General features: G+C 44.0%; 1 protein-coding gene across 4 annotated transcripts in view; it reads right to left on the reverse strand.

Annotated features, from left to right (window-relative positions):
- The window catches only part of mtss1la (MTSS I-BAR domain containing 2a), an 89,762-nt gene that overhangs the window by 23,009 nt on the left and 40,356 nt on the right, over nt 1–26,397 (reverse strand). For all 4 annotated transcript variants that reach the window (XM_060923735.1, XM_060923734.1, XM_060923733.1 and 1 more), the window contains exons 4-6: nt 3,934–4,018; nt 3,548–3,639; nt 3,381–3,455 (exon numbers count right to left, since the gene is read on the reverse strand). In XM_060923735.1, the coding sequence (XP_060779718.1) occupies nt 3,381–3,455; nt 3,548–3,639; nt 3,934–4,018 (252 nt within the window). The remainder of the gene's footprint in view (nt 1–3,380; nt 3,456–3,547; nt 3,640–3,933; nt 4,019–26,397) is intronic.

Here is a 26,397-nt window from a genome sequence, read left to right on the forward strand (position 1 = left end):
TGAAAGAGCAGGTGAGACCTAATGAAATAAAAGAGGAACCAAATTATAGTAAGTGGATCATGGAATACTAATAAGGAGACACTGTGCATGGATAGATCCACAGCATTTATGATGGATGAGAACATGAGATGAGACGTCTGATGAATATGTTAGCTAATATATATATTCAGATGTGGAATGTCAACATTAAGTGAATGCAAAGAACTCACGTGAGAACCTGGACAGTTAAAGAGCTAACGAGAGGCAAAGTGATGGATCTTCATACGCCCAGAGTTGATATCAAGATATCAAATACAAACACCAATAAAATGAAACAGAAGCATGGTGTGTCTTGAACAGACAAAGACACATGCACTACAAGTATCCTTCAATAACAGTACAGCATGCAGAGAATCAAGCATGGAGTGGAGACAAATTCTTTTGAGCTAAATTGTCTACAGGCTAAATATGGTAGGTAATAGCTTGTGGTTAAATACATACCTGGGAGTTCTAGCATTTTTATGGTGCACAGGTCAAGTAAGCAAAAGTAAGAGAGAGATCGAGAGAAACAGCAGGTGAGATAACGAGCATTAGAGACAAAGGATTGTAAATGTGAGGAAGGATGCAAAAGAATCCAATTGTGAGAACGTCAAGGAAGCACAAATATAAGTTCGAAGCACAGCATAGATATTAAAAACCTATGGGGAAATAATAATAATAATATTTTTTTAACTCTCTGAAATATAATGTATTGTGTCTCCACTAGGGGGTGCTACTGAGCTGAACTGTTTATCACTACTGTTGTAGCACTTGGAGTCATCTCACTTGATTTAGGGCCCGGTCCCACAACACCGATAACTATAACTATACCTATAACTCCAACTATGACGATACCTCTGCCTGAATTTAGTTCCAGTCTGGAGCAGTCACAACACAACTATAATCCCGACTATAGTATCGGTTGGTCCTGACACTCAGGTAAATAAATGCATGCAACTTAGGAACAGTCATGGAAGTTTTTTCCAAGTAGTAGCACATTGTTCCAGGTCATACTGTACAGCTTGGACTTCAAAACAACCCATGTACATACTCCAATGGTTGATATAATACGGAGAGGTCACGGATTACGGAAATATAATAAAAAAGGATACAAAATACAGAGTGATTACGGATTTTAATACGGATGCATCACAGAGGGCGGCACGGTGGTGTAGTGGTTAGCACTGTTGCCTCACAGCAAGAAGGTCCGGGTTCGAGCCCCGTGGCCGGCGAGGGCCTTTCTGTGCGGAGTTTGCATGTTCTCCCCGTGTCCGCGTGGGTTTCCTCCGGGTGCTCCGGTTTCCCCCACAGTCCAAAGACATGCAGGTTAGGTTAACTGGTGACTCTAAATTGACCGTAGGTGTGAATGTGAGTGTGAATGGTTGTCTGTGTCTATGTGTCAGCCCTGTGATGACCTGGCGACTTGTCCAGGGTGTACCCCGCCTTTCGCCCGTAGTCAGCTGGGATAGGCTCCAGCTTGCCTGCGACCCTGTAGAACAGGATAAAGCGGCTAGAGATAATGAGATGAGATGAGATGAGATGCATCATGAATGCTAATAATTTACGGACTGGTCACAGACGTTTCAGTATATTACAGATTGATTACGGATTTCATACAGATGATGCATCACGGATAAAATAATCAAGAAGTCTAAAACAATTAAATGTTTGGACTGCCGAAGTTCATAATTAAAATATCTTACCTGCATTTATATGTTTATTTATTAATTTACTATTGATATTTCACAGAAAATATCACATATTCGTGAATAAAAGATCCGTGCTTTGTATTATATTTTTTATTTTCTGTGAATTTTGAGACTTCATGATGCAGTAAGGATGTACAAAGATGCCCGGGAAAACAGCACATGCTCAGACAATGTCACATGTAAACAATTACCTGATTGGTCAGATATTTTATCAGATCAGGTCCAGGCCTGGAAAAATCGCTCCAGAAGCAATCTCACCGATACGGATAAACCCAGACCTGGGCCATAGGTATCATTATCGGTCTGATGTGATCACCAACCACATAAACTGCAGGGGACCGATTTATTTATAGTTATCATTATCGGTATTGTGGGACCGGGCCTTTATACACAGCACTGTTGATTTCATGAATCTGAACAATTTGTAACAGCAGCTATGACAGTAGTGCAGCAAAAATCCAAATCACAGGTTTATATTAATACGCTTGATCTAATGCATTATTGTTGTTTCTACAGTAACTCTTTTACAGGGATTTGAATGGTCAATGTGCCACGTAAATAACAACAAAAATGCATAATCATTAATACAGTGAAACTTTCTGTAAGGAGACATTTCTTTCACATTTATGTCAGCAAATAGTCTCAGCACTTTGTAATGGTCAAAGGTAAAGCTATAACTTTAGGTTTTGCACCACGAGAGGGTCTTTACAATGGAAGATTTTGCACTTTCTTGTTTCTCAATAACATTACAAGCCGGATTTTTCTGTTTTCACTTCAGGAGAGAAAGAGAAAAAGGAAGGCCTGATAAGGGAATGTATGTTTATAGCTGCTATAATGTAAGTGATACCAGGAACTAGCTGGTCTTGCTGGTGTTCCCCAACATTAAATGCAACTCAGAATGCTTAAAAAGTCTCATCTCATCTCATTATCTCTAGCCACTTTATCCTTCTACAGGGTCGCAGGCAAGCTGGAGCCTATCCCAGCTGACTATGGGCGAAAGGCGGGGTACACCCTGGACAAGTCGCCAGGTCATCACAGGGCTGACACATAGACACAGACAACCATTCACACTCACACCTACGGTCAATTTAGAGTCACCAGTTAACCTAACATGCATGTCTTTGGACTGTGGGGGAAACCGGAGCACCCGGAGGAAACCCACGCGGACACAGGGAGAACATGCAAACTCCACACAGAAAGGCCCTCGCCGTCCCCGGGGCTCGAACCCAGGACCTTCTTGCTGTGAGGCGACAGCGCTAACCACTACACCACCGTGCCGCCCTGCTTAAAAAGTGTCATTCATTAAAAAAAAAATTTAAATGTTGGCAAATTGCTATGGGATACGAGGAATACAATACTTCTGGATGTGCTGCTGTTCAAAAACAGCCCACTTCAGTGTGGTAATGCTACACATCACACCAGCACAGTGTAGATTAATTTCCTTCAACAGTGCTCCATTGTGGGGGTTTTTCCCTCACTTATCTAATCAGCAGATATGAGGTGAGTTTGGAGTTATATGACTCGCTATAGCTAGACATGATGTCCGTGTCAGTATTAGCAGAATATAAAAGAAGGAGATGTAATTTGGTTTGTAGAATATGAGGCAAGCAGTTGTTGGGGGGGGGGGGGGGACAGGAATAGAGAGTGCCACACCTTTCCTGGCCTTTTTCTGCAGCTTCAGAGTATCAGAGGACTTCTTCTTGATCTCCTGTCGAGACCGTTTATATTCTGTAACGCAGGAATAAAAACAGAAATAGTGAGAGAACCGGAATCATTATGAAATACAGATTACAAAGATGAAATTCAGACATCAGCCATACCTTTGGCATGATCTTTATCTAGAAGAGCAGCTGTCTTCTTCCACTCCTCTATCTTGTCTTGGAGTGGTATGACCAGTTTCTCCGTAAGAGCACTGAGTGTATTGGAATATCAAGGCATCAAAAAAGCAATGCATAAGCAATGTGGAGATAAAAGCATTTCCAGTGTTTATTAGGCCTTTAGTGGCAATGTGAGTGTAAATTCACTCACTGAAAAAAATAACCCATCAAACCCTTTAAGCAGTGGATTGATCGATGAGAATGTAAGGTCATCAGGACAGTGGAAAATCAATGCCTGGCATGGTCAGCTACCTTTTTCCCCCTCACTCTTAATTGAAGGGGAGGCAGAGCTAAAAGTAATATGGGACATGATTACATCGATCACTCACTTGGTGAAGTGTCGCAGTTTGGCCTCAATGCTGCGGTGGCGCATGCACATTCGGGTCAGAGCAGAACCGATGTCCCTGGTAGCACCTAGAAAAACAGGCATAACCGAACATTAGGCAAACAAGAATCAAACACTGAAGTCAGGGCCACACAACCACAACAAGGCACTAGCTATATAAAAAGGCAGGGTTCTAAAGAAAGAGGCCACTAAGCAAACAAAAGGTCATGCAACGTCAAGGCATTGTAAAACAGTCGGATTATAATGTTCATGTTTAATCTGAAATGCATCTAAAAAAGAAAATCGCATCTCTCAAATGAAAGTCAGAACAGCCACCGTTCCATGTTCTATCTGACTGCTGTGAACACAGCTTCGCATCTCAAGAATGAGGAAGGAAATGCTTCTGTAACATATCCAACAAAATGCTCATCTATGTGAATTATGCATAACTAAAAGCAATTTAAGATGATCCGTGATTAGTAATATCATCCAACAATTAAAGAGACCAATAATTGCTTCCTGAGACTGAAACAACAGAAATATCAGCTGAAAGTAAGGTCCATGTATCTGGGGAATCATGCTTGCATGTGTACTCACATACGTTTGAGTCGCCCATGTCTGTACATATACTTTCATAATGTGTAGTAGCTTTTGTAAGGTGATGTATGAAAGGTTCAGGCAGCTCCTCCCATTCTGCCTTTCCCCTTGCTAAACCCAGTTCCAAAGGGAAAAGGAGGGAGCCTAGTAAAGGGATATCCCTCTATTCTTCCTCACAGTGTCTGCCTTTCCTGTCCGCTCTGTTTCCTAACGACCATTATTGCAGGAGAGAATGGGAGAGGCCTGTGCTAATCTGGTCTACTGCAGTAGCACGCATTGCAAAACACGCTCAGCCTTATTACACTATGTGTACCGAAAATACACCTTTTTTGTTCTGCATTTAACTCTGATTATGGGATACTCCCAAAACACAAAGCATACACACAATACCAAGACAAAACACACTTGCTGGAAACAGCTATGTTAATGTATACGGTATATACTAGAAAATAAAAGAATGTTATACTACTCATTCCCTGGGACTTTTACATTGGATAAATCACACAAACTAATTGTTGATATGGCGATTTGAGTTTTTTCCGTTTGTTTGTTTGTTTGTTTGTTTGTTTGTTTGTTTTTGTCTGTGAGGAGCAGTGGCCGCTGGTAGTCTTTCAAACAGGGGAGGCTGGTCGGTTACGATATTTCCAGATTTTAAAAGAAAAAAGAAAAAACATAAATTTTGTCCATACTCTTGCCTCTGATCTGGCTGATTGTTGGCAGGGTCACAAACTGTGAAATAACAGGTTCTTTTGGCCCATTAGCCTACTGTCCAATATACATGATGGTGGTGTTGGGGGGGGGGGATATATTTTAACATTTTATATTTTAAAATTGTGGCATGCTGTTTAAAAATTGGTCATTATTGAAAGCAGCTCTTTGTCAGGAACCTCAGCAGTAACAGCAGAGTGTTCTGGAATAGGCACAAGCACTGACCTTGGGGAGCCAAACATAGAGCTGGGTGCCGCACATTTCATTCAATGACACTTTCCCTATATTTTACTTATTTTGACTGAGAAATGTTTTATTGACAATTTTGACAACCCTTCACTTTTAATATCCAGGTCTGTAGTGTGAAATGTTCTCAGCTGTGTTTTTGTTTAAAAATGTTTTCCAAATTGTAGCTGTGTTTAATTCATATCCAGAGAAATATATATTCCAATATAATATACTCAGCATAAACATTTCAAATAGATTCTATATTTTGGTCCATCCATGACATGTTACTAAAGTAGCCTATTTACTGTTGTTGATGTGGGTCACTTGCTGTTAGCCAATTCACTTTCTCGTACCAGGAGAGCTGAAAGGAACGAGTATTATTCCCTACCTTTTTCACCAAGTCAATTTGAGGCGTTGGTCTACCCTGCTCTTTAATTTTATTTTTTTCCTCGAAAGGAAGACTGGCAAATGGCTTCGCCAAAATTAAATCAGCAATGCTTGGCATCCGTGTGCAGCTTTCTTGCTAGCTGACTAGCCCCCTCAAGTTCAGTCACTCAAATAAACGAAATTTCTGGAACTAAGATAGCAAACTTGACAACACTATATTTACACTTTATTTACAATGAAAATATATACAAACTAAAAAAGCTGGTAGAAACCATATGTAATGAATGAAATCGAAATGTAAGCTGAGCTCTTACAATACACCACAGCACTTGCGAATCCGCATGAGACTGAACTGAGATTCACCGCTGCCTGTCTATATTTGAAACGAGTTGTCAATCAAAGAAAATATCCGGCCGCTTTCACCAATCACCAGTCTCCTCGTGGAAAGCTTTGCCATGTCCCTCCCACTGTGAGGCTCGGAGTCCGTAGGCGGGCATTTTCGCAGTATTTGTCCAATAATCATCTTGCATTTTGAGATTGAAACGCGCATAGCTCCCAAATGCCATTGAAGTCCACTGAGGCTGGGAGTCCGTGAGACTCCGTGGGCGGGCGTTTTCGCAGTACTTGTCCAATAATCATCTTGCATTTTGATATTGAAAGCGCAGAGCTCCCAAATGCCGTTGAAGTCCACTGAGGCTGGGAGTCTGTGAGACTCCGTGGGCGGGCGTTTTCACAGTACTTGTCCAATAATCGTCTTGCATTTTGAGATTGAAAAGCGCATAGCTCCCAAATGCCATTGAAGTCCACTGAGGCTGGGCTGCATCGCGCTGTCACGAGGGGGAAAAACTCACGCACACATTAGGTGAACTGGGGAAAGTTATAACGGAATGATTTCGCACTGTAGTTGGGTTGAGCACATATATTTCTATGATTCTGGATCTGAAATAGCAATGTTATAAGGCCGGCTATAACATAAGCCTAGTGTTGATGGGTATTAATGTAAGCTGGTTTGGATTGTTCAGACGCTGTTGAGAGTCGATCAGGACTCTTAATATGGAGTTCAACATAAAGGGATCCAACTTTCTTTCAAATAAATGTCCTTTAATCTTCCCATACAATTGCAATGTCACTGGTATTTGTATACTGTCTGTTTGTCTGTGGTGGTGTGTGTGTGGTTTTAGAGACGCACACTTCGTGGAGGAACAAACAAAATGATAGAACACAAATTGACTATAAACTTAAAGTCCTAGTTGCATCTTCGAGCCGCGCTGCAGTTTTTGCTCTCTCCTCGCGCTATGAACTAGCACTATTAACTCGCGCTGCCGCTTAGTCCATGCCTTAAAGGTACAGTGTCTTAAAGGAAAGTGGCCCTTTTTAACAGCCGCCCCCGAATTCACGGAGGGAATTCGCACCCAAAAAAAAGGGCTTCAATCAGTTCTCCTCTGGAAGCACAGGAAGACTGATCAGTCTTGCTACAGGCCGAACATACTTCTTGTCCTTCACTGACACCTCCGCTGATCTGATTCTCTTGTCAGCTCCTGGGAAAACTTGAACGACCTTTCCTACTGGCCAGAGAGCACGGGGCAGTTGATTGTCGACAATCATGACGACTTCACCTACTTGTAGCTCCGCCGTATCGGTCCGCCACTTCTGACGAGCCTGGAGCCCTGGAAGGTAGTGCGTAAGGAAGTGCTTCCAGAAGTGATCTGCTAATATTTGGCTGTGTTTCCATCTTCTTCGACCCAACATGTCTGGACCCTCATACACGACCTGGGGTAGGGAAGTATCCCGCCGTCCCATCAAGAGACAGTTGGGGGTGATTGGATCAGGATCAGCTATATCCGATGAGGTATACCCAAGGGGTTTGGAATTCAAGATTCCCTCGATTTCAACGAGGACGGTGCGTAGCACCTCTTCAGATACAGTCTGAGCCCCTATGGTGACACGGAGTGCTGCTTTGAGAGAACGGATCTCTCTCTCCCAGCAACCTCCAAAATGAGGAGCTGCTGGGGGGTTGAAGACGAATCTGATTTGCTCGCTGGCCAATTGGTCTTGGAGCTCCGGATGGAGAGCGGCAAAGGCCTGCCGGAGCTCTTTCTCTCCACCTCTGAAGTTTGTGCCCTGGTCGCACAAGAGCTCATAGGGTTTTCCTCGTCGCGCTATAAAGCGCCTCAGAGCCATCAAGAAGGTGTCACCATCCATATTACTGAGTAGATCTAGATGGACAGCACGGGTGGTCATACATTTGAAAGTATCCCCCACCTCTTCTCGTTCCTACGACCAATCTTGATAACAAAGGGCCCGAAACAATCTACACCAGTAGAGTAGAAGGGGGGCTTGAAGATGCGTTGCCGCGATGGTGGAAGGTCAGCCATCCTTGGTGGGTTTGTACGTCCTCTCCATTTTCGACATGTGACACAGCTCTTCTGGTGTCGACGCACTGCCTCACGCCCATGCAATACCCAGTAGCGTCTTCGGATCTCGGTGAATACCCTCTCCGGCCCAGGATGACACAACTTCTCATCATAGTCCTGGATGATCAATTTGGTGAAAGGGTGCTTAGGGTCGAGGACGATAGGGTGAACTTCATCTGAGGCAAGGTCAGTGCTGCGGCGTAACCGACCACCAACCCGTATCAGACCAGTAGCCTCATCTAGCTCCGGGGCGAGCGACAGGAGACGGCTTGACTTTGCTACTGGCTTACCGGCTTTGAGCAGGGCAGTCTCATTAGGGAACGAGTCTCTTTGGGCCTGTTGCAGAACTTCTAGCTCAGCAGACTTGTAGGCATCCGCGGTGAGGGGAACGTTAGGGCTGGCCGCCCCGTGAAGCTGATGGGCAACAGCTTGCAGATAGTCACCTAAGGCGAGATGTTGCTCTGGATCTGGGAGCGGTGAGGCCACGGTTGCCAGGACCATTTCCGTTGCTATCGTAGCCCGTTTCAACTCGCACTCTGGTTCCTGAATTACGAAAGATGGTTGGTCAGGCCACTGAGCAGGTTGTGACTTCAGGAATGTGGGACCATAAGCCCACCGATGGTCGTCACACATGACTTTAAGAGAGAGACCTCTGGTTATATCGTCGGCTGGATTGTCCCCAGTTGGGACATAACGCCAGGAGGCAGATCCTGTCAACTCCTGAATCTCCGCTACACGCGTGCCCACGAAGACCTTGTAGCGGCAGGAATCTGACAGCAGCCAGGTGAGGACGGTCAAAGAGTCTGACCAGAGCGTGCTGGAGTTGATTGGGAGGGTCAGCTCTGTTAGTATGACCTTTAGGAGCTGTGCTCCAGTGAGAGCCGCACAAAGCTCGAGTCTTGGAATAGACTGCTGTTTACAAGGTGCCACCCGGGACCGTGCAGCAAGGAAGGAGATCTTGACTTCACCATCTGGATCCTCGGTTCTGATATATGCAACAGAACCATAAGCCTGTTCTGAGGCGTCACAGAACACATGGATGTCTCGTATGCTGCTTGAACGGTCCATTCTTGGTGTAGAGTAGCACCTGGGAAGTGTTATCTCAGGGAGATGTTCCAACTCTGCTTCCCAGGAATGCCAGGAGTCCAGTAGCTTTTCAGGCAACTGAGGATCGTCCCAGTCACGCTTCTTGTCCCATAAACGCTGCACCAGGACCTTAGCTCTCGTCGTGTATGGTACCAAGTATCCGAGGGGATCATATTGGCTAGCTAGAACCTTGTATATGTTCCTCATGGTGACAACAGAATATTCCACCTTGCGGGTCTTGTACGAGAGCGTGTCTGACTTACAATTCCAGTGTAGGCCAAGGGCTGGCTCCTGTACATCTGTCTGGCCATGGCTACGCCACAGCTCACAGCTGGTGGACTTCACATCAGGGGGAAGGTGGCTGATGATAAATGGGTCATTGCTGGCCCACTGCCTGAGCTCAAAGCCTCCTTCGGCCAAAAGATGTTGGAGTCTGTCCACAAGGGCTTTGGCTGCTTCTTGCGAGGTAAGGCTATGTAGACAGTTATCCACATAGAAGGACTGGTCGATGACAGCTCGAACTTCGTCCCCTGGTTCAGTGGTATCATGCACGTGCCTCTGTAAGGCATATGTCGCACAACAAGGGCTACAGGTTGTGCCGAAAGGGAGTACCTGCCACTCGTAAACATCTGGTGCACGGTCACGATTCAGGTCCCTCCAAAGGAACCGCAGCAGTGGTCTGTCAGAGGGGAGCAGCCGTACCTGGTGGAACATGGCACGTATGTCACTGCTGAAGGCGATTGCATGTTGTCGGAAGCGCAGCAGTACAGCCAACAGAGAGGAGCCTAGAGCAGGGCCAGGAAGTAGAAAATCATTCAGGTTAAGGCCTTGGTACTGGAAGGAGCAGTTATAGACCACCCGGTTCTTTCCATTGTGCTGGACTATATGGTGTGGTATATACCATGCCTCCTCGGTGCCTTCGATCTGATGTGGCTCCAGCTTTACAGCATATCCTGTTTCCTCTAGCTTGTGAATCTCTGCTTGGTATGCTGCAGCTTGCTCCGGAGATTTTGCCAACCGGCGCTCGATACCCTTCAGGTGCGGCAGCACAGCCTCTGGTGAGGCATGTAATCGGGGCATGTTCTTAACTCTGAGGAGGGGTGTGGCGTACCGTTTCACACCACAGATATCCACTCTCTCGGTCTGCTCTTGGAGCAGAGTCATGGCTTCTTGATCTTGACGTGACCTAACGACCACCTTCTCGTTGCGATAAGGAATCACGTCTAACTGCCACAGTTTCTCAACACATGAGAACAGATCAGGTGTAGAAGCTGCTGTTGTGAAGAGGCACTGTGGTGCTCCATGACTGAGGTTGATGTCTTGTGCTGGTCCTTGCAACGTCCATCCTAAGCGTGTCCTCACGGCGGCAGGTCCCCCTGGAGGGCCTAGTCGTACGGGCTCTATCGGCGTGATAAGGTGAGTGTAGTCAGAGCCAATCAATAACATAGGGTGTACTTGATTCAAGGACTGGAGGGGCAGCCCAGCCAGGTGCTTGTATCTTTGCTGGAGGGTGCTCACAGGATGGGTGTGTTCAGCTAGTCCTAGCTGCTCAGCAGAGAATGCGTTCTGTATCTCATACCTCTTCTTGGGCTCTGAAGCTGGGGATATAGTGAACGATATGGCCGCCCCATGGAGGACCTGTAGCTCCTGTCTGACTGTGCGGAGGGCCAACTTCTCTGGTTAGCCTACAAGGCCTAGTTTCTGTACTGCAGAATGGAGGAGAATCGTCCTCTCCGAACCATCATCTAGGACAGCGTAAGCCTCCATGGATTGGTTCCCGTTCCTAATGATGACTTTACTGATCTTCAGTAGCACCTTACAGTCATATGTGGGGCGGTCGACATACAAAACTTTGTTAACCGTATTTGCGAGGCAGCTCTCTGCTCGGACTTCTGCTGGGGGTTGAGCCTCATGCTCTGCTCTATCGTTAACCTCATGCAGAACAAGCAGATGTCTCCTGTTGCACGTCTTGCAGGGCGCCTTCAGAGTGCATTTAGCAGCTTGGTGGCCACGGCCACAACGCCAACACCGGTTATTGCCCTTTATCCATGACACCTTCTGTTCTTTGCTAAGTTGCTTGAAGTTAGCGCAGCTATTAAGAAAGTGTTTGTCATTGTCACAATATGGACAGTAGGCCTTTCCCTTCTGCTCCTTGGTGGCTTTACTGGCTGAAGGCTCAACTGCCGAGGACGCTACCGATGTACTGGGCTTGGAGGTGGATTCCGTACCCAGGAGAACAGTCGTGGTCTTATTACCGTGGTTGAACTCTCGCTTCTGATCTCTCTTCCTGTTATAGGGCTCTTCATTCTTACCACGGGGCTTCCCGTTGTCATCTTGGATTTCGAGCTCATATTCAAGCCACTCAGCGAAGTCGACCAGGGTAGGGATTTCCACTCTCCTGGGATGGATGTACCTCTTAAAACTGTAGGTAAGGTCATAAGGTAGCTTACTTAGTAGCCTTGACACATGGGAACCACATAGTAGTTCTACATCGCCTCCTCTCCCCAGCTGTTCCAGCATGCCTACTAGGGAGCGTACTTGTAGAGCGAACATGCTGAAGGACTTCACATCACCAGTACGGATACTTGGGCCATCCATCATCTCTGATATCCGCTGTAGGGCCAGTTTGTGTGGTTGCCCATACATCTTGGTGAGAGCCAGCATAGTATCTGTGTATGGGTGCCTGGAGTTAAGATATGAATCTGCCACGAGAAGGGCCTCCTCACATTTGAGGTGGTCAGTGAGGATCTGGTATTTATATCTCTCTGTGGCGTCATCTGGCAGAAGATTCTCCAGTGCCGTCTTCATCCTGGAAAACTGTCTTGAGTCAGGTGAAGTCATGCACGGTATAGTTGCTTTGGGCCCTCTGTATGTGCTCTCACATGTAGGCGACATATCCATACGACGAGAACGAGAGAAGGGGTAACCGGGTTCTGTGGCGAAAGCGCCATTGCCTCTTGTGCCGTAGTCTGTATGTAAGGAATGTGTTTCCCTTCTCTGACCATACCGGTCTCCACCAGTGATGCTAGAACGGAGAGCGTAGCTTTCTCTTGGATGCTGTGAGGATTGGAGAGGGGTGTGGTCACTTGCTACACTGTAGTGGCGGTCGAGATGATGATTGTAGGAATGTTCATACTCAGAACCAGGCGCTTCTGTCCGGCGGGATGTTGGGTGGCTGTACACCTCAGACTTCGGCAGCAGAGACGGTTGTGATAACACTGGGGTGGTATGAGGGCGTGGAGATCTTAGCTCACTCATGAGGTCCTCAAACTGTTGCTGGAGAGTGACATTTTGTTGCCTGACTTCTTGTACGGCAGCAACTAACTCAGACATCGCGTTGTTCTGATTACTCAGAGTGATGTGGGTTTCGTGGGTTTGCTGACGCGTGGTGTGTATCTTAGACAACAGGCGGTTCTTCTCTGTGTCACCCATGTAGTTCTGCATCAGTTCTCTGGCTTGAGGAAGAATGGGATGGTTTACTGGCTCGATTTGGCTTGCTGGTGATGCAGATCTGGAGTTGGGTTGTGACTCAGGATATTCCATCTTCAAACAGCTATCTGCTTTATCCGGCTCGAAGGACCAAAATTGTTGATGGGTATTAATGTAAGCTGGTTTGGATTGTTCAGACGCTGTTGAGAGTCGATCAGGACTCTTAATATGGAGTTCAACATAAAGGGATCCAACTTTCTTTCAAATAAATGTCCTTTAATCTTCCCATACAATTGCAATGTCACTGGTATTTGTATACTGTCTGTTTGTCTGTGGTGGTGTGTGTGTGGTTTTAGAGACGCACACTTCGTGGAGGAACAAACAAAATGATAGAACACAAATTGACTATAAACTTAAAGTCCTAGTTGCATCTTCGAGCCGCGCTGCAGTTTTTGCTCTCTCCTCGCGCTATGAACTAGCACTATTAACTCGCGCTGCCGCTTAGTCCATGCCTTAAAGGTACAGTGTCTTAAAGGAAAGTGGCCCTTTTTAACACCTAGCGCAATTCATCCTACACGATGTTCATCATTTTTAGAGGAGGCTGAGCCTCCCTCGTTGTCTTAGAGCAATCGCCCGTGGTGAGGAGACATTTAGTTAACATTTATGGAAGGAGACTTCCATGTCAGTGCTTTGTAATGGACAATTTTCTGCAACAGGAAAGTTTTCAGAACAGGGGCTTTATGCTTTCTGGTGTCTTGTTAACATAACTTGATAACTGTTTGTTTGTTTGTTTGTTTGTTTGTTTGTTTGTTTTTGTAGTAGTAGTAGCCCTGAAAAGACTCGTTCAAAAATGTTAAATAAACATCCTAATTAAAAGACTGCAGTATTAATTATATATGTTTTAGTGCCCTCCATGATTATTGCCCCCCCCGTAAAAATTAGTAAAAAGGGTTAGAAAAAAAATCCACCTTTTGGTGAAGTATCTTCATCTCACACTGAAAAAAAGAATTTAGAATAAGAGTGCTCTAAGAGCACAATATCCTGCGCTGGCAACTATGCCATAACTCTGGTAAAATGCGACTTAATTGAACGAAATTGCGATATGTGTATTACCAACATATAACAAAGAATCCTGTCAAGTTTCATGAAATTCCTCCAAACATTGTGAGAAGAGTTGATTTCAGAAAGTGAGTACCCTTCCTGGGACAGATGGACGGATGGACATCGCCACGACATAATCTCTCTTCGGGCCTTTCGGCCAGAGAGGGATAATAACTGTGAGGGAAGTCAATTTCAGAAAGCAAGCACACCTTGATGAAATTGTCAAAGTACAAGTTTGCTAATAATCAAGGGTATAACTCTGGTAAAATTTGCCCAAATTAAGCGAAATTTCAATATGTGTATAACTGTCATATAACAAAGCCTTTTACCAAGTTTTGTGAAATTCCTCCACAAACTGTGAGAGGAGTTGATTTCAGAAGAACGTACACCCTCATGAAATCGTCAAAGTACAAGTTATTTAATCAAGGGTCAAAACTCTGGTAAAATTTTCACAAACGAAATTAAATCACAATATGCATATTACTGTCATATAACAAGGCATTCTGCCAAGCTTCGAGAAATGCGTCCAAAAATTGTGAGAGGAGTTGATGTCAGAAGGCAAGCACACCTTCATGAAATTGTGAAAGTGCAAGGTTGTTAATCAAGGGCTGTAATTCTGGTAAAATGTGACCGAATTGAGCAAAATTACAGTATGCGTAGTATCAATATGTACCAATGCCTCTTGTCAAGTTTGGTGAAATTCCTCCACAAATTGTGAGAGGAGTTGATTTCAGAAGGAAAACACACTCATGAAATTGTCAAAGTATATATTTTTTTAATCAAGGGCTGTAACTCTAGTAAAATGTGACCGAATTGAATGAAATTACAATATGCGTAGTAGCAACATATAACAAAGAATCCTGCCAAGTTTCGTGAAATTCCTCCAAAAATTACGAGAGGAGTTGATTTCAGAAGGTGAGCACCCTTCCCGGGACAGACGGACAGACAGACGGACAGACATCACCACGACATAATTCCCCTTCGGGCCTTTTGGCCAGCGGGGGATAAAAATCCAATTTTCAATTGAAAGAAGTTTATTCAGAGCAAAACAAATCCCTCATCAAGAAATAATTATTTTCAACAAAAACACATGCCACTATCATTGGCACCCCAGCATTTAATACTTTGTACAACCTCCCTTTGCCAGTAAAACAGCACTGAGTCTCCTATAACATTTTATAAGGTTGGAGATACAGAGCAGAGCATCTTAGACTATTCCTTTTTACACAATCTCTCCAGATCATCCAGGGTCCTCAGCCCTCTCCTTGTGCTCTCTCCTCTTCAGCTCAGCCCACAGGTTTTCAATGGGGTCCAGGTCAGGGGACTGAGATGGCCAGGGCAGAAGCTTGATTCTGTGGTCAGACAACCATTTTTGTGTTGATTTGGACATGTGCTTCGGATCACTGTCCTGCTGGAAGATCCAATGACTACTCAGTTTTAGTTTCCTGGCAGAGGCAGCCAGATTTTGATTTAAAATGTCCCGGTATTTCATGGAGTCCATGACGCCATGTACTGTACACTAAAAAGGTTTCCAGGGTCTTTGGAGAAAAAACAGCCCCAAAACATCACAGAACTTCCACCATATTTTACAGTTGGGATTGGGTTCTTTTCATTATACCTGTCCTTCTTTTTTACGCCAAACCCACCTTGAGTGTTTATTGCCAAAAAGTTCCATTTTTGGTACATCAGACCATAGAACAAAGTTCCAGTCAGAGTTGTAGTAGTGCTTCTCGAACTTCAGGTGCTTACATTTGTGTTTAACTGACAGAAAAGGCTTTTTTTTTTTCTGGTAGACCTTCCAAATAATCTGTTGGTATAGAGGTATGGTCTGATGTACCAAAAGGTCTGATGGTGGTTTTGGAGACTTGGAAACCCCAAGACTTTACTTTTTGCTGTTATTCACCAAAAGTGATCATTGGGGATTTTTTTTTTTTTTTGCCTCTCTTACCATCATCCTAACTGTACATGGGGGCAAAATAAACTTGGGTCCTCTTCCAGGCAAGTTTGTAACAGTTCCAGGTGGTGTCCACTTTTTTTTATTATTGCCCTAATACAGGGCTTTTCAAAGTGTGGGGCGCGCCTTCCCTAGGGGGCGCCAGAGTTCTTCGGGGGGGGGGGGGCGCAACGTGAGGAAAAATAAACCAGAATAAGTTACTATTGCGGACATTTAGCGAACTTCAGCTAGCCTTTGCCAGAGACAAAATGGATCGATTTTTAGTGCCTAAAGCTACAGTGAAAGAGGAGACAGAGTCTGGGCCAAGCATAAAAAGAAGGAAGTATGACCACGATTATTTAAAGTTTGGATTTTCATGGACTGAATCTGAAGATGCTCCACTGCCACAGTGTGTTGTCTGCCAAGAGGTGCTAGCTAACAATGCTATGAGATGTTTAAAATGTGTAAAACAAGATCTCATCTCATTATCTCTAGCCGCTTTATCCTGTTCTACAGGGTCGCAGGCAAGCTGGAGCCTATCCCAGCTGACTACAGGCGAAAGGCGGGGTACACCCTGGACAAGTCGCCAGGTCATCACAGGGCTGACACATAGACACAGACAACCATTCACACTCACATTCACACCTACGGTCAATTTAGAGTCACCAGTTAACCTAACCTGCATGTCTTTGGACTGTGGGGGAAACCGGAGCACCCGGAGGAAACCCACACGGACACGGGGAGAACATGCAAACTCCACACAGAAAGGCCCTCGCCAGCCATGGGGCTCGAACCCGGACCTTCTTGCTGTGAGGCGACAGCGCTAACCACTACACCACCGTGCCGCCCTGTTTAAAATGTGTAAAAGAAAAAAATGTGTACAACAACCATTTTTTTTTAAATACGAATAGAACATTAAGTATAGCAACAACAAAACTTGGGGGGGGGGGGGGGGGGGGGGGGGCTGTTGTTTATTTGCTCTCTGAGGGGGGGCTGACTCTCCCACACTTTGAAAACCCCTGCCCTAATAGTAGAAATGAGCATTTTCAGGCAAGTAGCTATTTTTTTTTTTATAACCGTTCCCCAACTTATGAAGGTCAACACGCTTCTCCCTCATTTGGTTTGTGTGTTCTTTTATCTTTCCCATGTTGATGGATGACTAATGGAATTTGGCCTCTGTGTCACCTCATATTTGTACCCCAGTTAATCAGGAAGTCACGGATTACAGCTTGAAAGTTCCTACACACTCCAATCAACTCAAAAATGTACAATTTAAATGGGAAACATGCTTCAGTTACATTGTGTTCACTATAATTTCCAGGGATGTTAATAATAGTGGCACATGTGTTTTTGGTAAAAAGAATTATTTATTGACGAGGGATTTGGTTTTTCTCTGAATAAAGTTTTTTCAATTAAAGGTTGGACTTTTCTCATTTTTTTCAGTGTGAGATGAAGCGACTTCACCAAAAGGTGGATTTTTTTTTCTAAACCTTTTTACTAATCTTTACAAGGGGTGCCAATCATTTTGGAGGGCACTGTAAACATATTTTATATGTTTTTCTTTCTCAAATAACAACACAAATCCAGTCCCTGTGAATCAGCTAAAATAATAATCCAGTATTGATAATCCAGAACTAGCACATTAATATAAACCTGCGAAATCTGAATTACACCTGGCATTATTGTCAGATCTGCTTTTATAGAAAGTTAATCAACACCTTCTGACGAATTGGAATTTGAGAATTCCAATAGCATTGTGGTATAACCAATTTTGTGCTCTGATTCAATGGGTGGGGGCGGCACGGTGGTGTAGTGGTTAGCGCTGTCGCCTCACAGCAAGAAGGTCCGGGTTCGAGCCCCGTGGCCGGCGAGGGCCTTTCTGTGCGGAGTTTGCATGTTCTCCCCGTGTCCGCATGGGTTTCCTCCGGGTGCTCCGGTTTCCCCCACAGTCCAAAGACATGCAGGTTAGGTTAACTGGTGACTCTAAATTGACCGTAGGTGTGAATGTGAATGGTTGTCTGTGTCTATGTGTCAGCCCTGCGATGACCTGGCGACTTGTCCAGGGTGTACCCCGCCTTTCGCCAGTAGTCAGCTGGGATAGGCTCCAGCTTGCCTGCGACCCTGTAGAACAGGATAAAGCGGCTACAGATAATGAGATGAGATGAGATTCAATGGGTGGAACAGTGACTACAATGCTACAGCCCAGGTGACATTAAGAGGAAGGAAAGGTGAAAGGTCAGACAGCTGAACAGGGTCAGGATATGGAAAAATGACCCACACCTATCAACTGTCCAGGACAAACAATGAGATACAAAGGTTTATACAGGTAATGTGCAGATACACAAATGCACCAGCTCTATCCATTTTCTATACTGCTTATCCATCAGGGTCATGGGGGAAGCTGGAGCCAATCCCAGCTGACTTCTACCAAGAGGCAGGGTAACACCCTGAGCAGGTCACCGATTTATCACAGGGCTAACACAGATATGAACAACCATTCACACTCACACCTATGAGCAATTTAGAGTGGCAAGTTAACCTAATCCACATCTTTGGACTGTGGGAGGAAACCCACACAGGCAAATAGAACATGCAAACTCCACACACAAAGGCCCCAGTCAGCCACAAGGTTCGAACCCAGAACCTTCTTGCTGTGAGACAACAGTGCTAACCACTACACCACCATGCTGCCCATGTACCAGCTCTAAAGTAGGATATATCCAGCACTGCATGTTTCGATTTTGATTTCTTTAAATAATTAAATCACAAAGATGCACCGCTCTTTTTTTCTGTCTTCTCGCTACATTTCAGCTTAAGTTATAGTTTACGCACAAACACCATAAACTGCAAGACTAAAAAGTGTGTGTGTGGTGGTCAAACTTTTTATCACAAAAACAGATCCCAAAAACAACCCCACACACAGACATACACACACCTGCCAGCTTCCCTTTCCCTTCCCCTCCCTCGAGGGATCAGCTGACAGCTCCATCCTGAAAGAGCTCAGAGTCTTCCTGCATCCAGCAGTTCCCTGGCCGTCTGCCTTGACCGGACACGTGCGACTCCCACAGCTTTTCCCGAGCCTGAGATGCTCCATTCAGCGTGCTGCCTGCTCCCTCCAGCACCTGCCCATGCCTGAGGAAGCCATTTAGCCAAGCTAAGGTTGGGGGGGGGGGGGGGGGATGACAGCGGCAAAGGGGCGCTCTGGAGGGACTACTCACGTGATTGCTCATGTTCTGCCACTTAGGCTATTTTTGCCTGTGTCAGCTTATGAAAGCATATGGAAAAGCTATAATAAAGAGGACAGAAGTTACTTTAACATTATAAAGCTCAAGTGTCTGCATTTTGGAGAGGAGGATTTGGGACATCTGTTTTATATGTCTGTCAGTAAGTAGAAGGGATTCAGCAGTGTAAAAGGGAACTCTAATAAGCAGGACATTTCTCAAACCGCATTCACAATGGATGATTTCAAAGCTGATCTGATTCTAATCCAAACTTAACCCAATTTGTGTCATTAGAAGCTGGCGTGATTTCAGCTAATCCGGGTGACAGAACGCGTACACACATTACCCATTTTAGCACTGGATCAAAACGCTGATTTAAAAAACTGCCTTCCAGATGTCTGAAATGATGACCCTGTCAAACCTTTCCATCCAAGAAATTCAGAGAAGCTGGAGTCATTCATTTTCTTCTTTACAACATCTTTCTGTCTCTTAAGTACCCTCATTTACTCTCTGTTCCCCTGGCTCCTTCTCTCCATCACAGACGTGTGTATGTGTGCAGGTGCAGCTGAGACTGCCAGGAGCTCTGGGGCTGTGTGTGGAAGGCTGCAGTCTCCATGGTTTCTCTCCCCGGCCTGCTGAGGAACGAATCAATGCCTGGCACTGCAACAGTGTGCCAGTGTGAGCGAATCCAACAAAATTATTCATGGAACGTCTCAGTTCAGTCTCGCTAACTTTCAAATAGATCCAAAACACAAACATTTACACATCCACAGTGTTAGGCAAGAGCTGCACAAGGATGTGATTATGATATATTAAATTATGAAACTTCAGCTAATATGTACACACTCTCAGTGACATTCTGGACACCATACATGTTTAGATGATGGGTTTTTTTTTTTCTCAGTGAGATCGAAACTACTCTAGAAGGAGTAAATCATATCGTAAGACGTACACTAATAGCACTTTTGCACTAGACAGTCCAGTCTAGTACAAAATGGTACGTTACGTTACGGTAAAATAAAATATCTGTGATCCCAAATTTGTTTGTTTTGTCTCTGCCAAATGATCTAGACCTTGAATTAGACTTTGTTGGTAAAGTTATCAAGATCAGCAATCATAGGAGTGGAGCCAGAAATAGATCACACTACTGACTGGTCAACAAAGTACAGTAGAAAACGCTTACTGTCTCTGTGTCCACAAGTGTCGAGTAAAGGGTTGAGTAGGGAATTGAAGAAGTGATGACCACACGAGCCATAATAAGGTCTGAGGAATCACTGGAGCCAATTTCTTGGATATGACATGTCATACCTAACGAGACCATCAATGACGGCGTAGCTCACTCCGGCCCTGTCTAGTCCAGAAGCAGCGATCTAAAGTGGGCCACCTTGCGCAATAAATGTTGCAAGCTATATACAAGTTATATACGAGCTATATATAGAAGCTATATACACCCTAGAAATACTTACCTATTTGCTAGAAAGAATCCAAAATGGTGAGGAATTGACCGAGAAGAAGTGATTTTTGTTGAACTGCTCATTAAGGCTTAATTAGTCCATAACTTCATTAATAATTGTAATTAAGCAAATCTGGGTAGAAGTTATATGCACCATAGCTACCCCTACCTTCAGGCCAGAAAGAATCAAAATCGATGAAGAATTGAGGGAGAAGAAGCGATTTGTGTGAAAACTGCTCATTAGGGCTTAATTACTTCATATCTTCATTATTAATTGCATTTATGTAAATTTGGGTAGAAGCTATATGCACCCCAGGCAGATCTACCTTCCTGCCGAAAAGAATAAAAATCGGTGAAGAATTGAGAGAGAAGAAGCGATTTTCGTGAAATGTGGACAACACCAGATGGATGATGGACAACATATGATGGCATAAGTTCGTCGCCTGTTTGGCCAGATGAGCTAATAAGCACAGAATTAAGGAAATCTCAATTCAAATGTCACTTGTTGCTCTGTTGCTTTGTCGCCTGCTGCATGGTGCGCCCACACATAGGTGCAGCTTTAGGTAGGGATGGTATGGATGTGTCCCTACCAACTTTCAGGAAAGCTGAAGTATCCCTACCAACATTTAGACCTGTAATTGCAGCCAAACTGAGACAATCCTTTTATTCATTCCAGTGGGTGCTGTCACACACTTCATACTGAGCCAGAGAGGGTTAATGGTCCATACATTCTGGCTCAACACCACCTCATCCTCATTAGTCAGTGTACTAACTACTGGTGGAGACAGATGGTGGATTGGGAGTAAGCAGTTTGGTTCTAATCTAAGAAAAAGACTTGGTTTGTCTTTTTTATGTCTGCTCATTGTCTATAGAAAGAAAAAACATAACAGGATGTTTCTCTTGTGTCCTCATACAGAGTAATCTATAGGCAATCTTTCTGTGTGGAGTTTGCATGTTCTCCCCGTGTCTGTGCAGGTTTCCTCCGGGTGCTCCGGTTTCCCCCACAGTCCAAAGACATGCAGGTTAGGCTAATTGGTGGCTCCAAATTGACCGTAGGTGTGAATGTGAGTGTGAATGGATGTTTGTCTCTAATACCCTGTCCACACTAGGGATTTTGTACCGATACGATACTACTTTCGTACCGCAACACCTGTCCACACTAGTAACTATACCGGTACTGTAGCAATATAACTGTATCGGTACGAAACCCACAAATGTATGGGTTTCGTACTGGTACAGTATCGGTACTGTAGCGCTTCGCTGTAGTGTGGACAGATGAAGCAGTTCTGTATCGATACAAATATAATGTGCATGCACAATGAACCATTCCTACTTCTTCCGGTTATTCATACAATACAATACGCACGTGCTTTCCAGCTGTAAATAAAACGTCAAAATGTCTCAAAACGACCGTGGAGCTACATGGAGCAAAGACGAAGTTATGTGTTTGTTGGAGCTTTGGGGAGACGAGCGATGCCAGGAACAGTTGAGGGGTACACGTCGAAATATCGACGTGTACAGACAACTGTCGAGTGATCATCTTTCTCAACTGCCTCCCGCGTTTTATACAATTCGACTGAATAAATGACCACCAGAAATACAGACTGTACATTGACAACAAAAAGCACACACATGTTGTTTCATCCGCCATATTCTCGGAAGGAAGTTACTCGGTAACCACGGAAACATTTCGCGCACGCGCATTTCAACTACTGTGAAAAAAAACCGCAAACATTTCTCGCTAGTGTGGACAGATGCACTAAACTGTACCAGTATACTTTGTATCGATACAGTTATACCACTATCGTACCGGTATATATGTGAACACAGCTTAAGTGTCAGCCCTCCGATAACCTGCAACTTGTCCAGGGTGTACCCCGCCTCTCGCCCATAGTCAGCTGGGATAGGCTCCAGCTTGCCTGCGACCCTGTAGAACAGGATAAGCGGCTAGAGATAATGGATGGATGGTCTCTCTTCTCATCTCATCTCATTATCTCTAGCCGCTTTATCCTTCTAAAGATATTTTTTTTGGGCTTTTTGCACCTTTATTGGATAGGACAGTGTAGAGACAGGAAATGAGCGGGAGAGAGAGAGACGGGATCGGGAAATGACCTCGGGCCGGAATCGAACCCGGGTCGCCCGCATTCATGGTATGGCGCCTTAACCACCTGAGCCACGACGCCCCCGCAGCCGCTTTATCCTTCTACAGGGTCGCAGGCAAGCTGGAGCCTATCCCAGCTGACTATGGGCGAAAGGCGGGGTACACCCTGGACAAGTCGCCAGGTCATCACAGGGCTGACACATTAACCATTCACACTCACACCTACGGTCAATTTAGAGTCACCAGTTAACCTAACCTGCATGTCTTTGGACTGTGGAGGAAACCCACGCGGACACGGGGAGAACATGCAAACTCCACACAGAAAGGCCCTCACCGGCCCCGGGGCTCGAACCCAGGACCTTCTTGCTGTGAGGCGACAGCGCTAACCACTACACCACCGTGCCGCCCGGTCTCTCTTAAATAAACCAAATTCATGCTTGTTTGTATCATTGTATCATATATTATACAGTGACTAACAGAAACTTTTTATAAATAGCTAAATGGAAAATGGTATTATTGGTCAAGTTCTGTTCAGGATGTGTAGGGAATAACATTAAGCTAGCTCACTAACGTTAATTTGCCGACCTATTTTTGTGAGCAAATATGACAAAATAGACAAGGTTGTTTGATAAAACAGAGGAATGTAAAGATAAGTGAGATGGCATTTCAATTTCATAAAATCGGTGAAATTTAGTTTCCTCTGAAATTTGGTCATTGTGATATATGTTTATTTCTGTAATATTTCACAAAATATCAGCCCACTCTGTGGCTGGGAAGTTATTTAATTTGAGAGGGTTCCCTAACAAATAATGTGCATGAAATCGCTCACTTCATGCAGTCAAGCAGACAGAGGAAATCCGTGTGCGCATGCGCAGGTTTACCTTTGACCGTGCACGACAGTTACATCATTTTGTTGCTAAACGAACAGCTGATCACACCGAGGTGCTCCCTGACCGACGATATTTATTAGTTTGTCTTTTCTTCTTACTTTCCGTTACTGTAGTCGGTCTTTCACGTTTCGTTCACACACTCACGTCCTCCATTTTCCTGTCCTGTTTCAAATTTGTATCCCACAATGCCTTGTGCGAACGGGGAAAGCCCACCATGTGATGCATGACATAGCATCTTGAATTGGGTTATGGTAAAACAGGAAAAAATAGCGGAGAATTTAGGGCCATGTGACCCTAAATTCATTAATTGTTCTTTTTAAAGTAATAATAAAATTGGAAGTCTGTGATTTGAATTCAGTAGCTTTCGGTCCACTAAACAAAAATAATTGGGTGTCAGGGAAAATAATTTTTATGGCCTACACCTGAAAAATCTGAAAGGCAGTCTAGCTTTAATGTACTTCCCTGAGAATAATTTCGTGTGTGTGTGTGTGTATCAGTCAGGTCTGAGCTTTGACCAAACATGAGAAAAAAGAAAATCGTGTTTTTTCACCAAATCTGTGAGTAGGAGATTCCCAGCTGTATAGTGATATTATTAAAGATGATTAGCTAATATAAATATTAGTGCTGTCAAAAATGTCGCGTTATTAACGCGTTAACTTGACTCAATTTTAACGGCGATAATTTTTTTATCGCGAGATTAACGCTCTGTGACATGATGTAGGTTTTTCATAAGCTTTTGCAACTGCCAGGAACTTGCAACAGAGACTTTGCTTAGAAAACCGATAGCAGCTAGACTGTAATGCCATGCCCCGCACAGCCAGAGTCCTCTGCCCCCCCCAAAGAACCAGCGCGGGCAGGGCGCGCTAGTAGAGATGGGATTTATGGCTCTTTGATGGGATCCGCATCTTTGTGATCCATTCTTTGAAAAGAGCCGTTCAAAAGACTGGCTCATTTGGCTCTTTTTAAATATTTATTCAGTTTTAAGAAGACAGCGTCTAAAGAAGCCAGATCCCTCTGAACTGTAAACTCAATGCTATCCCAGAAATCCTTCCTGTAATATGCAAATTTGGCCGCCTCTGATTGGACAGCGCGACGCATCAACAGGCAGAAAGTGTAAAAGTACAAAATGTGTTAAGTGAGCTGAAACAGTAAAGATCAGATTCAATGCAATATTTATCAACGAACAACTTAAACTTAATATAATAGTGTACTTTATATTATAATCAAGCATGTCAAGCCTACCGTCACTGTGTAACCTGTCTCTCTGATTAGAGTTGTAGACTAACTCAAACAGTAGATCATTTCACTCATGGTTCTCTTGCTAGCCCCGCGCCGGTGCTCGGCTTAGGTTTCACTTTGCAGTGGCTGTGGCAAGACGTGTTATGCTTTGCAATAAAAAAAAAACATAGGTACAAAGAAAGCCCATTCACTTTTTTATGCTGATAAGAGAATTACAATGTTTTTTTATGTGACAAAAATGTGCGATTAAATTGCGATTAATCGCGAGTTAACTATGACTGTCGCGACATTAATCGCAATTAAATATTTTAATCGCTTGACAGCACTAATAAATATACTTTATACAGCCTAATTCATGATGGGCCAATGAAGAGTTTATACAATTTTATCATTAATCCACAAGCACAGATATGAGTATTTCAACATATAAATCAAGAAAGTTGTTTAAAATGTTCTTGCAAGGATTAAAGCCTGCAAATTTGTAATTATTGTACACTATTATTAATCTGTAGAAGGAAGTAAAACTGATCGATTAGATCCTATGTTATAACGTCATTCAGAACATGACATAATTGGTATCATTTTGAATGGAACCAAATCCTTGTGATGTATTGCTTTAATCGCTGTCCCCATCAGATCTCGACCGTAGTTTGTTTCCAAAATTAACCATATTATAACCTCTGGTTTACCTCCGCCCTATACATTTCACCCCACACATGTGTCCCTACTAACTTTCAAGCCAAACCTACACCCTTGCTCACATACATAGAACATGAGTGGTTGTCTGTAGCTTGCTAGTGTGAAACGTAAGGTAAATCAGGAATATAAGCATTCTCCATTGCTGTAAGTGTTTGCAATTAGCACTAACATCATAAAATCCACCTGATATCACCATGCCACACTCTCCACAAAACCCTTTCTACATGAATAGTTCAGGATTTGGTCAGTAACCATAGCAGAGTATCTGCTGGAAATGTGCTGTGTCACAGATTGGCTGGTATATAAAGAAACTAGGACGGCTTCCTTGGACAAAAATAGCATGTTGTAATTTTAATGCTTGCATCATAATCCTAAAACGTTTGGCCAATGCTTCAATACTGGCCTACTTTCATTTGAGCAAACTTATTATCATTATTATTATCATTATTATTATTATTATTATTTTGCAATTGTCTCAGCTCTTCGATGTTATGACCGGTTAATTTTTTTATAGTATTGTACCTCAGCTGCTACCCGTAGCTTAGAGGCATGCAACTTTCCTAAGAATATGAGCTGTTCCGAGCAAAGCTGTCATTTGTGCACTTCCTATGATGTCTGGGATTCCCAGAACCTCTTTGGTTTCCAAAAGGTTCTTTGAGATGGTCCCCAGTGCGCCTATTACAAAAGGTACAATCTTCACTGTTGCTTGGTGCAATCGCCTAACTTCAATCTTGGTATCTTTCTACCTTCCACCCTTCTGTTCTAACTACATTTTGATCGGCAGGTACGGCTATGTCAATCTTAACCCACTCATGGCGGGTCTTATCTTTATCTGCCTGATCTGGTCAGCTAGACATTGTTCACTGACATTCTTGAAACGTTCGGGTGGTTTACTACACTTTTTCCTCCGGCATAACACTCCTGACATAGCACTCAAACAACAGTGTGTTATCCTCCTTAGTCCATTTAGCTCGTATCCTTT

Source organism: Neoarius graeffei, chromosome 6 (assembly GCF_027579695.1).
Source record: "Neoarius graeffei isolate fNeoGra1 chromosome 6, fNeoGra1.pri, whole genome shotgun sequence".
Classification (NCBI taxonomy): Eukaryota; Metazoa; Chordata; class Actinopteri; order Siluriformes; family Ariidae; genus Neoarius; species Neoarius graeffei.